At 39.4% G+C, this 12,208-nt stretch overlaps 1 protein-coding gene across 1 annotated transcript in view; it reads right to left on the reverse strand.

Annotated features, from left to right (window-relative positions):
* Nucleotides 1-12,208, reverse strand: part of CERK (ceramide kinase) — a 61,642-nt gene that overhangs the window by 18,758 nt on the left and 30,676 nt on the right. The window contains exon 6 of the mRNA XM_070755354.1: nt 703-848. Coding sequence (XP_070611455.1) covers nt 703-848 — 146 coding nt within the window. The remainder of the gene's footprint in view (nt 1-702; nt 849-12,208) is intronic.

The raw sequence follows: 12,208 nt of genomic DNA on the forward strand, positions 1-12,208 counted from the left end.
CATCAAGGTTTAATGGTGTCCTATCCTTGACATCCTTTGATAACTGATTAGGACATGAAATTTACAACTGTTTTCACACTCATCTACATAGACTGAATCTCTAGAAAAAGTCCTGGGCTCTATTCTGTTTCTCATCAGATTCATATGATCAATAAGCTTGGACTGTAGTTATAGAAGCCGAGGAGAACACTGCCTTTCCATTCATTTCCATTTTCCAATTGTACCTTCAACAAATGAGCCGAGGTGGCGCAGCAGGTAGAGTGCAGTACTGCAGGCCACTAAAGCTGACTGCTAGATCTGTAGGTCAGTGGTTCAAATCTCATCACCGGCTCAAGGTTGACTCAGCCTTCCATCCTTCCGAGGTGGGTAAAATGAGGACCCGGATTGCGGGGGCAATGTGCTGGCTCTGTTAAAAAGTGCTATTGCTAACATGTTGTAAGCCGCCCTGAATCTAAGGAGAAGGGCGGCATTAAAAAATCGAGTGAATGAATGAATGAATGAATGAATAAATAAAAAAATAAAAAAATAAGTGAACAGGTTTCAATAAATATTAAGCAATCTAAGCTAAGACTATAGTTCTAGGCAAGATCTGGTATTATGCTGCCCCATATATATATAATATTACTTTTTTCATTTTGGTTCAAGGGGGTAAATGCACAATAACAATGTACGGTTAGACGTTCACCATGTTTCAGTTCTTACCAGCAGGAATTATGCCAATCCTGAGACAGCATTGGACTAATTGTGCTTTGGGATTATTTTGATCTATGCCCGAATCCTTCTGAGATCTTCCAATTAGACCATGTATCACTTCACTGAACATTCCGTCCCCACCAACACAAACAACACTGCCGGAAAACACACAAATTAAAACACATACTGACAGTCAATACGTAAATGTGTCAAAGGACTCAATGTGAAAATACAATTTTGTTACAAGTTATCTTTATTCCTTCACTATTTAGTGTCACCACTACCACCACGGGGAAATGCTTATTATTACTTGAAACAAGTATTTGATGCACATTTAAAATAATTCACTTACCGTATTTTTCGTTTATAAGACGCATCTTTTTCCTCCCTAAAAGAGGCTGATAATTAGGGTGAAGGTAGCTCCTTCCCCAGCCCTAACTAGCTGCTAACGATCTTCCCATCTCTTACCTTGCAGGCTCTTTCATTGTTTCTCTCTGCAAAGAATGTTTTCCAAACTGTAAGGCTTTGCAGGGTTTTTTTCATTACTCTAATTTGCTCTGAGTAAGTTTCTTTCCAGCCGTAACCATTGCTGATGTTCCCAGCTCTTACTAGCTTGCAAGCTCTTTCATTGTTACTCTCTCAAAATAATTTTTTTAAGCCCTAATCAGGGGATAAAATAATGTGCTGAAGCTGACCAGATTAAGGATGTTATCCCGATGAATACCAGGTAAGCAGATTCTTTTCCCTATTTCCCTCCCCAAAAACTAAGGTGCGTCTTATATTCCGGTGTGTCTTATACTCCGAAAAATACGGTAATTGGGCTGTGACAGGCTCATTTTTATTATAATTTTAGACATTTAAAAGTAATAGTTTTGTGCTTCTCCTGCTGCTGTGTTAACATCTTGCTGTGATATTGTTCTATCAATGGTAAATTTCATCCACATTCTTATCATTCTTAATCACTAGAAGAAATAATCATTATTTCTCTTCTTTCGAACTGTATGGTTCATCTCTAATAGCAAAAGCTACTCAAGAGGTAGGTGCAGATGGGAAAGCAGGTCAGTTGTCTATTCCATGGGCAATATGGAAGTCCTGCTCCCTGGCCAGATCTTTTCCACATGTCCGATACTTGGTGCCTTTTATGATTGAATATTATGGCTAGACCCCAATTTTCCTATGACTGGATCATATGTCAATTACTACCCCAGCTGGATATGCCTACCCATAGAAAAGCTTCTTCTCTTTGGCAAGGGTACTTACAAGATGTTCTGCCTGACTGGCTCAGTCAATGCGTAATAGTCCAAGGAAAAGAAATCAAACACACATGTGCTCTGCTAATCAGCAAACTTGTATTATATAAACAAAAAAGGGTTACTCAAAACAGTTCTTAGTGTCCAAAAACAATGATAGTGCAAGGCTTACTTCAGCCGCATAAAAAAACACAGGAAAAAACAAACAAAGACAACCTGGAATGAGCAAAAATGTTTCAGGAGTCCTTTTGAATCTTTGAAGGAAACAGCAAGTCCCAGAGTTTTCACCTCCCACTTGTCTGAAAAAGCTGGGTTGAAAACTCCAACGGCACGGAACAGAAACTTCAGAGCAGGAACCTCAAAATAACACAGATAAACAGCCAGTTTGCCTTGGCCTTTGTTCCCTTTTATCCCTTTAGCCCTCATTAAGGGAACCACACCCAGTATAAGAACCACACCCAGCCCAGGTGCTCCTATAATGACTTGTAATACCCCTTAAAGTGATCCCTTCTTTGCATAGCTCTTCGGCTACGCAGATCAATATATTGATCTACAGAAACACCCAGGGACGAAAGACTGTCTGAGGGACTGCATGCCAAATCCCCTGGGCTGTCTGCTGAATCCTGCGTCCCAGTGGCCTCGTCCTCCTGGCTGTCTGCCAAGTCTTCCTGGCTGTCTGCCACATCTTCCTGGCTGTCAGCCAGGCTTTCGCATTCACTTTGTGCCGCGTCTCTCCCATCTGTGGGAGCAACAGCTGGCCCAGGCCCAAACACAACACAAGATGTCCTACCCAAGGGGCCATCTCGCATAGACAGGTTCTGCTGTGACAGTAGCAAGAATGATTAGAACCATCCATTCATATAGGGATACTTTAAGGATTACGTTGATTCCATGGATGGAAGCCCATTGACAAATGTAATAGCACAATAACAGCGGATAGAAAAATAATTGAAAAGTGCTCAATTTACGGACGTTTGTGAATTGTGATCACCAACATCAATAGATCCAAGGCATGCATCCCAATGGGATTCAGTGACATGCTTCCTTATGCTACAGTTGGGTTGAGTAGCTGCCACGGCTTCTAAATTGTGGCGCTTGGCTTATTATAATGTATGAGTGGAATGGGGTGAGAGCCGGGGTGGCGCAGCAGGTAGAGTGCTGTACTGCAGGCCACTGAAGCTGACTGTAGATCTGTAAGTCAGCGGTTCAAATCTCATCACCGGCTCAAGGTTGACTCAGCCTTCCATCCTTCCGAGGTGGGTAAAATGAGGACCCGGATTGTGGGGACAATAGGCTGTCTTTGTTAAGAAGCGCTATTGCTAACATGTTGTAAGCCGCCCTGAGTCTAAGGAGAAGGGCGACATAAAAATTGAATAGATAGATAGATAGATAGATAGATAGATAGATAGATAGATAAATAGATAGATAGATAGATGGATAGATAGATGGATAGATAGATGGATAGATAAATAAATATCAAGCTTGTGCTCTCCAAATGTTTTAATTATAACTTCCTTAGGACTAGGAAATGTAAGTAATTATTATAATCATTTGGAATTATTAATTACACAATCCAAAATTTCTGGAGACACCAGATTACCGGATACTATATATTGCATAGATTGGACAATAGTTGCTCAACCAACTGGAAGATCATAAGAGTTGAAAGTCAACACAATTGAAAGGCATAAGATCACACAAAAATTCATTTTGCTTCCTGCTGGTTTTAATTTGTGATTGTGAGTTGCTGTGGAAGTTCTGTGAGGTGCATAAAGATGAGATATAACTAATGCAAAATAAACAAATAAAGGTACTCCTCATTTAACAAGCGCCAGTGGGACTGCCAGCTCCATCATTAAGTGATGTGATCATTAAGTGAGATTCCATATGGCTACAATGGACTTAAGACTTGACTTCTCCTGGGCTAGATAAGTGAATCATCCATGATCACTAAGTGCAACATCATGTAACTGTGACTTGTGAGTTTATTGCTGGCTTTTCCATTAACTCTACTTTTTGGATGCCAGCTGTCAAGCGTGCAAGTGGCAATCACACAAATGTGGGTTGGTGCGACAGTCATGTGAGGGCTAGTCATGAAGTTACTTTTAGAGTACCACTGTAACTCTGGATGATCGCTAAACAGGGCAATTGTTAACTGAGATCTACCTGTAACTAAAAAATAAATGAAGTTAGATTCATTATGTATTAATTAGATTTACATCTGCCTTTCAATCAGTACAAGATGCTGCATATAGCATTCCACCCTCCTACCTTTTCCCATAATGACATGAATAACAACCCCTGTGAAGTAATAATAATAAATGTAAGTTATACGCCGCCCAATTCTCAACAGGTCTGGGCAGCTTTCTGGGTCATCCAATAAGCCTCCATAGTATCTGTTGTATATACTCCTGGTCAGTTGGAGGATGGCGAAGAGGTTGATGACACTGATACAGATAGTGTTTATGAATTAGTGGCAGGTCCTGGGTTACAGGTATCAGAACAGGTGGGAGGCCAGCCACACGATGTTGCTATGAGTCCAGACTCCAGTGAAGAAGAGACAGATAATCGCTGGTTAAACCTTCATTTCAGAAGGGTTCAAAGGCGCAGAGAACAAGTGTTAGGAAAGAGATATTAAGGGGAGGAAGGGGTTAATTACTGAAGTGATTCATTTGTCACGTCTGGGGGCCAGCGGGGAAGAAGGGCAGAGTTTTCAATTTTGTAAATCCATCATGGGCGTGTGCCGGTATGGCTACGAAGTAAGTTATTTCATTCTTTGCTATTTCACAGCTGTTCTTATTGCTTTGAACTACGGCGGCATAGACATAAATATTAAGAGAAGGGAGGAGGCCTGCAGTAATGTGTTTGTGTGCTCTAATTGCTAAAGATAAGAGAGGAAGGAATGTGAATGCCTGTAATGCATTTTGAATAGGAGAGGAGAAATAAAAATTGAGTTTTTGTTTATGAAATCCTGCATTCATAGAAAAATAGAAACATAGAAGTCTGACGGCAGAAAAAGACCTCATGGTCCATCTAGTCTGCCCTTATACTATTTTCTGTATTTTATCTTAGGATGGATATATGTTTATCCCAGGCATGCTTAAATTCAGTTACTGTGGATTTATCTACCACGTCTGCTGGAAGTTTGTTCCAAGGATCTACTACTCTTTCAGTAAGCGTTATTTCCAATTTAACCAAAGTTCTAATCAGAATCCAGAACAGTATCTGGATTGGGTCCGGGATAATTCTCCTTGGCTATCTTGCTGCAGCTGACTTGCCCTGGTCAACATACCACAGGACAAATCAATGTGGGGTAACTCAAGGGAGGGACATGTGAATTGTGGCGGGGCTTGTCTTGTTTTAGGTTTGAGCCTTCTCAAGTTAGAAATTCTTGAGGCTAGGCTGAGCCAGAATGTGGAATCCCAGCAGCCTGTTGGTCAAAACACAGAGCAAGCGTGGTATGCCTGGCAGTCCGTGTTTATGAATTAGTGGCAGGTCCTGGGTTACAGGTATCAGAACAGGTGGGAGGCCAGCCACAGGATATTGCTATGTTGAAGTCAAACATAGTTAAAATAGATAATTATAGATAATTATTTTGAAAGTGATGTAAAAGAATTAGAAATTGGATGGTAGGCACCCGGATGATGAAAAGAGAAATGGTGGCAGTATAAGATAATTAGGTAACACAAATCTAAAGTAGTCTAAGATTTATAGTATTTTAAATATAAAATTTCTATTCTTATTTAATAATTAGTGTAATTGTTGGAGTGATGAAGTCATGATAGTTTCAATGACAATAGAAATTTAAAATGCTCTGTTAAATTTTTACTAGATAAGAAAATTTTATATATATGTAAATAAATATATGTAGATTATTGGGAGTTCAGGTTTTTCCCCATGTAATATTTTGAGTGTCTTTGCGACGTTTCGGCAAAATCACATTTGTGAATATGATTTCGCTGAAACGTCACAAAGATACTCAAAATATTAGATGGGGGGAAAACCCGAACTCACAACAATCTACATACATATACCTGTGAAAACCTATGAAAATATATATTTTTATCTATATCTATAGAGTGAGGCATTGATGTCTGTCTGTCTGTCTGTCTGTCTGTCTGTCTGTCTGTCTGTCTGTCTCTCTATCTACCTATCTATCTATCTATCTATCTATCTATCTATCTATCTATCTATCTATCTATCTATCTTTGAAGAGTGTTCGAAAACTTCAGATCGTGCAGAATGCAGCTGCGAGAGCAATCATGGGCTTCCCTAGGTACGCCCATATTTCACCAACACTCCGCAGTCTGCATTGGTTGCTGATCAGTTTCCGGTCACAATTCAAAGTGTTGGTTATGACCTATAAAGCCCTTCATGGCATCGGACCAGAATATCTCCGGGGCTGTCTTCTGCTGCACGAATCCCAGCGACCAGTCAGGTCCCACAGAGTTGGCCTTCTCCGGGTCCCTTCGACTAAACAATGTCGTCTGGCGGGACCCAGGGGAAGAGCCTTCTCTGTGGCAGCCCTGACCCTCTGGAACCAGCTCCTCCCGGAGATTAGGATTGCCCCCACCCTCCTTGCCTTTCGTAAACTCCTTAAGACCCACCTCTGCCGTCAGGCATGGGGGAATTGAGACATCTTCCCCAGGCCTATATAGTTTATGTATGGTATGTTGTGTGTATGTTTTTTAAATTATGGTTTTTTTAGGTTTTTAAAAAATATTAGATTTGTATTTTACATTGTTCTCTGCCATTGCTGTGAGCCGCCCCGAGTCTACGGAGAGGGGCAGCATACAAATTTAATAAGTAAGTAAGTAAGTAAGTAAGTAAGTAAGTAAGTAAGTAAGTAAGTAAGTAAGTAAGTAAGTAAGTAAGTAAGTAAATGAGTGAATGAATAAATCTATCTATCTATCTATCTATCTATCTATCTATCTATCTATCTATCTATCTATCTATCTACAGTATCATCTATCTATCTATATCTATCTATCTATCTATCTATCTATCTATCTATCTATCTATCTATCTATCTACAGTATCATCTATCTCTATCTATCTATCTATCTATCTATCTATCTATCTACAGTATCATCTATCTATATCTATCTATCTATCTATCTATCTACAGTATCATCTATCTCTATCTATCTATCTATCTATCTATCTATCTACAGTATCATCTATCTTTATCTATCTATCTATCTATCTATCTATCTATCTATCTATCTATCTACAGTATCATCTATCTATCTATATCTATCTATCTATCTATCTATCTATCTATCTATCTATCTATCTATCTATCCATCTATCTATCTCCGAAGTTTTGTTTTTATTCATGCATGTTTTATCTTAAGGAGGAGAAAAAGTTAAAAAAAAAAAGCATCCCAAACTGGGTGTCTCCTGGGGAAACAGTGATGTCTCCAGTTAATTCTTTCATCACAGTGCTTCTGAGAAGGAAGTAGTAGCAGCGTGTATTTTGCAAGAATTACCAAAGTAATTCTCCCATATAACTTACAGCAGGAGTACTTAACAGTCAGCTTGGTATGTGGTGGCTGTGGGCCAGTTCCTCTCCTTCAACCTTAAGTAGAAGACAATGGCAAACCACTTCCAAAAACTTTTGGAAAACCTGTCCAGGCAGTTGCTGGGACTTAACATGCGCACATGCAAGCATAAAATTAAGGAGGAATAACTCTGAGCCTCCTCCCTGTGTTTTTCCCTTCTGTAATGAGTCTCTTCCTTCCCTGAACTATCTTGCTCTCTCTCCTATATTCCCAAGATCTATCAGGCTTTCGACTCATGCTACTGCTCCTTAATGACTCTCACATTAGTGGCAATTAAAAAAAACCAACCCTGTTTCCACTGATTTGCTAGTACTGGGTATATCCCTTAATTTGGACACCTGGGTATAAAGTTGCTCCATGGAAAGCAAAACGTATTTTGTGATTGAAAAGTGGGAAACTGCATTTGCTTTACTGAGTCATCTTTTACTTAGGGGAATAAATGGAGTAAAGGGTGGGAACTTGCTTTTTTAAAACACACTACAATCTTGTTTGATGCTTGGCTATGCAAAATATGCTGGAATAAATGAGAAGAACTCTCCCATTCATTCAGAGGAGACTTGCACAGGAGTAAATATAATATTTGACCGCAACATGTTGTGGTTAGCTCTGCCCCAACTCCTGCCCCAAGGACTGTGGATGTGGGGGAGACATCCACATGTTGCAGGCCTGTTTTGCCCCCCTCCCCCGGTGGAATCTGCTGATGAAGGCTCCTCTGACCAAGAAGACATGAGTGACAGGGAGGAGGAGAGTGTGGCAGACAGCTCAGAAGGAGATCAATTATCTAGCTCCTCCTTGGATTCAGAACAAGAGTTAATGATACAGCCATGCATGCGGAAAGCGATGCATAGGCAGCAACAACTGAGAGATTATTATCAAAGAAAATGAGGCCACCTGTGGTTGGGTGGGGCTGTGGTCATTAGTGAGGCTGCTATAAATAGCAGCCTGTGGGTTTGGCCATTGTGGAGGATTATCTGATCATTGTGTTTCGTGACTGCTTTACTGACTTGGACCTTTTGTGTGCTGATTTTTCCCTGCTTTGAAACTAAACCAGAGCAAAGTGTGTTTCACTTTGGGAAAGAAGGACTGTGAATTGCCTCACAGCTGCAAGATAAGTATCACAAAACTGATAAGGGACTCGTACAAATTACCAGTTTGTTTGGAGACCAGTGCTCTTTGCTATACCAAAAGAGGGCTTAGTTTAAGTGAATTTTCATTATAAAGAACATTGTTTTGAATTTTCAAACGTGTGTGTGTCTGAAATTTGTACCTGTGAATTTTTGGGAGGAGTCTACCAGAGAGCCCAACAGAACACAACATAGGTGTTTATGTGCCAGTGTATTTTTTTTTTTTAACCAGCAAATCCTGTTAGCCTATTTAATGACTTAAGGTGATTCATTATGGAATTTGTTCTGTATTTTCCTTTGAAAGCAATGCATGGGCTCTGCTGTTTTAATCCAATTGGGGCAAAGCCTTGACCTTGTTAGAGGTAAATGGAAGTCAAAAGTATTAAAATTGTCTTACAGCATAAAATGTCTTCACAGCTTTTTATTTTATTTTAAAAAATAATGATAGGGATGTATGTTTGGCAGGCAAAGAACATTTTTATCAATTAGGAGGGGGGGAAAAGCAAAACACCCAACAGTGGAGCAGTTGTCGTTTGCAAAACTGCTAAAGGAATGCTATGCTGACAGATTGAGCCGAAACTATATGAAGTTAGCACAGATTGCTCTCCTTCAAACCAAAACTAATGTATGATTTCATTGCAGACTGCTTAGTTCTGCAACAGTTCTGTAATTTGCCCTGGCCTCTCTGTGATCTGAAAGTGCAATTTAAAATGGCTTTCCCCTCCTTTTTATACTTCCCAGTCTAGTCCCACTGCAGCCTAATCTGTGAGTGGTCTGTGCTTGAACACAAACTGCCAATAAAATTGTCCCTTACAGCTTGAACACAAACTGCCAATAAAATTGTCCCTTACAGCCAGTAATATCAGCCCCACCTCCTTGAGTTCAAAAATACAAAATGTAAAGAGCACTAACTTTCTCTCCTCTTTCTCTGTGACCTGAAAGTACAATTTAAAATGGCTTTCCCCTCCTTTTTATACTTCCCAGTCTAGTCCCACTGCAGCCTAATCTGTGAGTGGTCTGTGCTTGAACTCAAACTGCCAATAAAATTGTCCCTTACAGCCAGTAATATCAGCCCCACCTCCTTGAATTCAAAAATACAAAATGTAAAGAGCACTAACTTTCTCTCTTCTTTCTCTGTGATCTGAAATTGTGACAAGAGACAGAACGCTATATGGGTTGTGTTTAGCTGGAAGAAAATCCATCTTTTCTATCAGCACTATATTTTCCCCCCTTAATATCTATTGGGAGGTGCTTGTCACCTCTTTAAAAATATAAATATACATTTCCCAGTTGGAAATTTGGCAGCTTTACTTGGAAACGCTTGTATTCCATGATAAGACCTTTAATATCATCAAACATCCACATCTGCCTATCGAAGGTCTTGAGAAGAACTCCTTAAAAATTACCCCACCTTCAGAAAGAGGCAATACACAACAGGGAAAGAGGTAGTAGCAATCCATTACCATCTCTCATGGTATGAGGGCAAAAACAACAAAGTTAATTACAGGAGGGAGACAAGGGTGTGGGCCTATTACGCGTGCAATGACTCGATCAGCATTACATAAAAGTAAGCATCTTTCCAATGGTGGTTTTACACTCTGAAAATGTTAGCAGGATGGCTAACTTATTCTAATAATTTTTTTAAAAAGTTCCAGAGATTGTGATATTTATTGTTTCTTCTATATGTGTGTGTGTGAGAGAGAGAGAGAGAGTGTGTGTGTACCCATATGTGCATATCTCATGTACAGGTGAAACTTACATGCCATCAACAAAAAAAGGAAATATCGGACTTCTGAAAAGTATAAGCATGTATGCTGTATGTATTCAGTACTTTGTGCCCTTTTATAGCAATTACTGCCTCAATGCAGCGTGGCATGGACACTATTAGCCTGTTCCCCATAATCATCTACAATTATGACGTATCACGGCTTGAACTAACTTACCTTGCATGTTAGGAATATCTCTCATATATTAAGTTTCACCTTTTAAGTTACATTATTGAAATAAATGAATGTTTGCATGATATTCCAATTTTTTCAGTTTTACCTGTACATATACAGGGGGTGGACATAAAAATGGAAATGCCTTGAAGATGCAGATTTGGAATCCATATTTGTGAAGCAGGTTTTGTGGAAACTGGGTTCTGTACGTGTCTATTGAGCTCTGCAGTGATTTTAGGAGCTGTGGTCTTGCGATCCGCTCTAACAATTCGCTTTAGAGTCCGACGGTCTCTCTCAGACAACTTTGACTTTCGACCAGACCTGCGCTTGGCTGAGGACGTTTTCCCTTCTCTTTCAAAAGCAGTCATTACTTTTGAGACATGACCTCTTGAAACGCCAAACATTCGGGCACTTTCTGTTACACTAGCGCCTGCCATTCGAGCAGCAACAATTTGGCCTCTTTGAAAGTCTGAGAGGTCTGCCATTTCTAGAAGGTTATAACCAATTTCCTTAAATTACTGTTAAAAAAAAAAGTAGCTTAAAAAACATATCAAATCACAGAATTAAAATATGTCAAGTTTTGATTGATTTGAACATGTTCAAACATTATGATGCCAAAAAGTCAAGTGTTTCCATTATTTTGTACACCCCCTGTATGTATATAAGCCGGTGCCTCTGTTTTAGAATTTGTCAACATGTCCTTAACTTTCCTAACATTGATTTTTATTTAATTTGCATGACCCTGCCTGACATAATTTTTGCCTTTATAGAATTTTAGCTAACTGGAAATGTACTAAATCATCTTGTACTCTTTGAAGACACTGAGCAGACATAGGTGAACCCCACTTATACGCCCCACAGCTTTCAGCAGAGCACAATCCCAGCTCCTTTCATAGAGCATAAAATGTAGTGTTACATTGAGCAGGTAAAGTGAAGGTGATTCTACTACTCTTTCAATAAAATAATATTTTCTCATGTTGCTTTTGATTCCCCCCCCCCACTAACCTCAGATTGTGTCCCCTTGTTCTTGTGTTCACTTTCCTTTTAAAAACACTTCCCTCCTGAACCTTATTTAACCCTTTAACATATTTAAATGTCCCCCCTTTTCCTTCTGTCCTCCAGTCCAGACTATACAGATTGAGTTCATGAAGTCTTTCCTGATACGTTTTATGCTTAAGACCTTCCACCATTTTTGTAGCTTGTCTTTGGACCCGTTCAATTTTGTCAATATCTTTTTGTAGGTGAGGTCTCCAGAACTGAACACAGTATTCCAAATGTGGTCTCACCAGCATTCTATATAAGGGGATCATAATCTCCCTCTTCCTGCTTGTTATACCTCTAGCTATGCAGCCAAGCATCCTACTTGCTTTCCCTACCACCTGACCGCACTGTTCACCCATTTTGAGACTGTCAGAAATGACTAACCCTAAATCCTTCTCTTCTGAAGTTTTTGCTAACAAATAAATTTATTTATCCATAGTCCTAGAAATTCACATTTTGACTAATATTAATTATATTTCATCAGGTCAACCTACTTCCTTTTTTTTTCTTTTAAAAAATGTTTATTAATTTTTCCCATTTTTAAAAAAAATGACATTTTAATAATTTAATACAGATTTATGCCTGATTTCTTATGT

The sequence above is a fragment of the Erythrolamprus reginae genome, chromosome 6 (genome assembly GCF_031021105.1).
Source record: "Erythrolamprus reginae isolate rEryReg1 chromosome 6, rEryReg1.hap1, whole genome shotgun sequence".
NCBI classification, from domain to species: domain Eukaryota; kingdom Metazoa; phylum Chordata; class Lepidosauria; order Squamata; family Dipsadidae; genus Erythrolamprus; species Erythrolamprus reginae.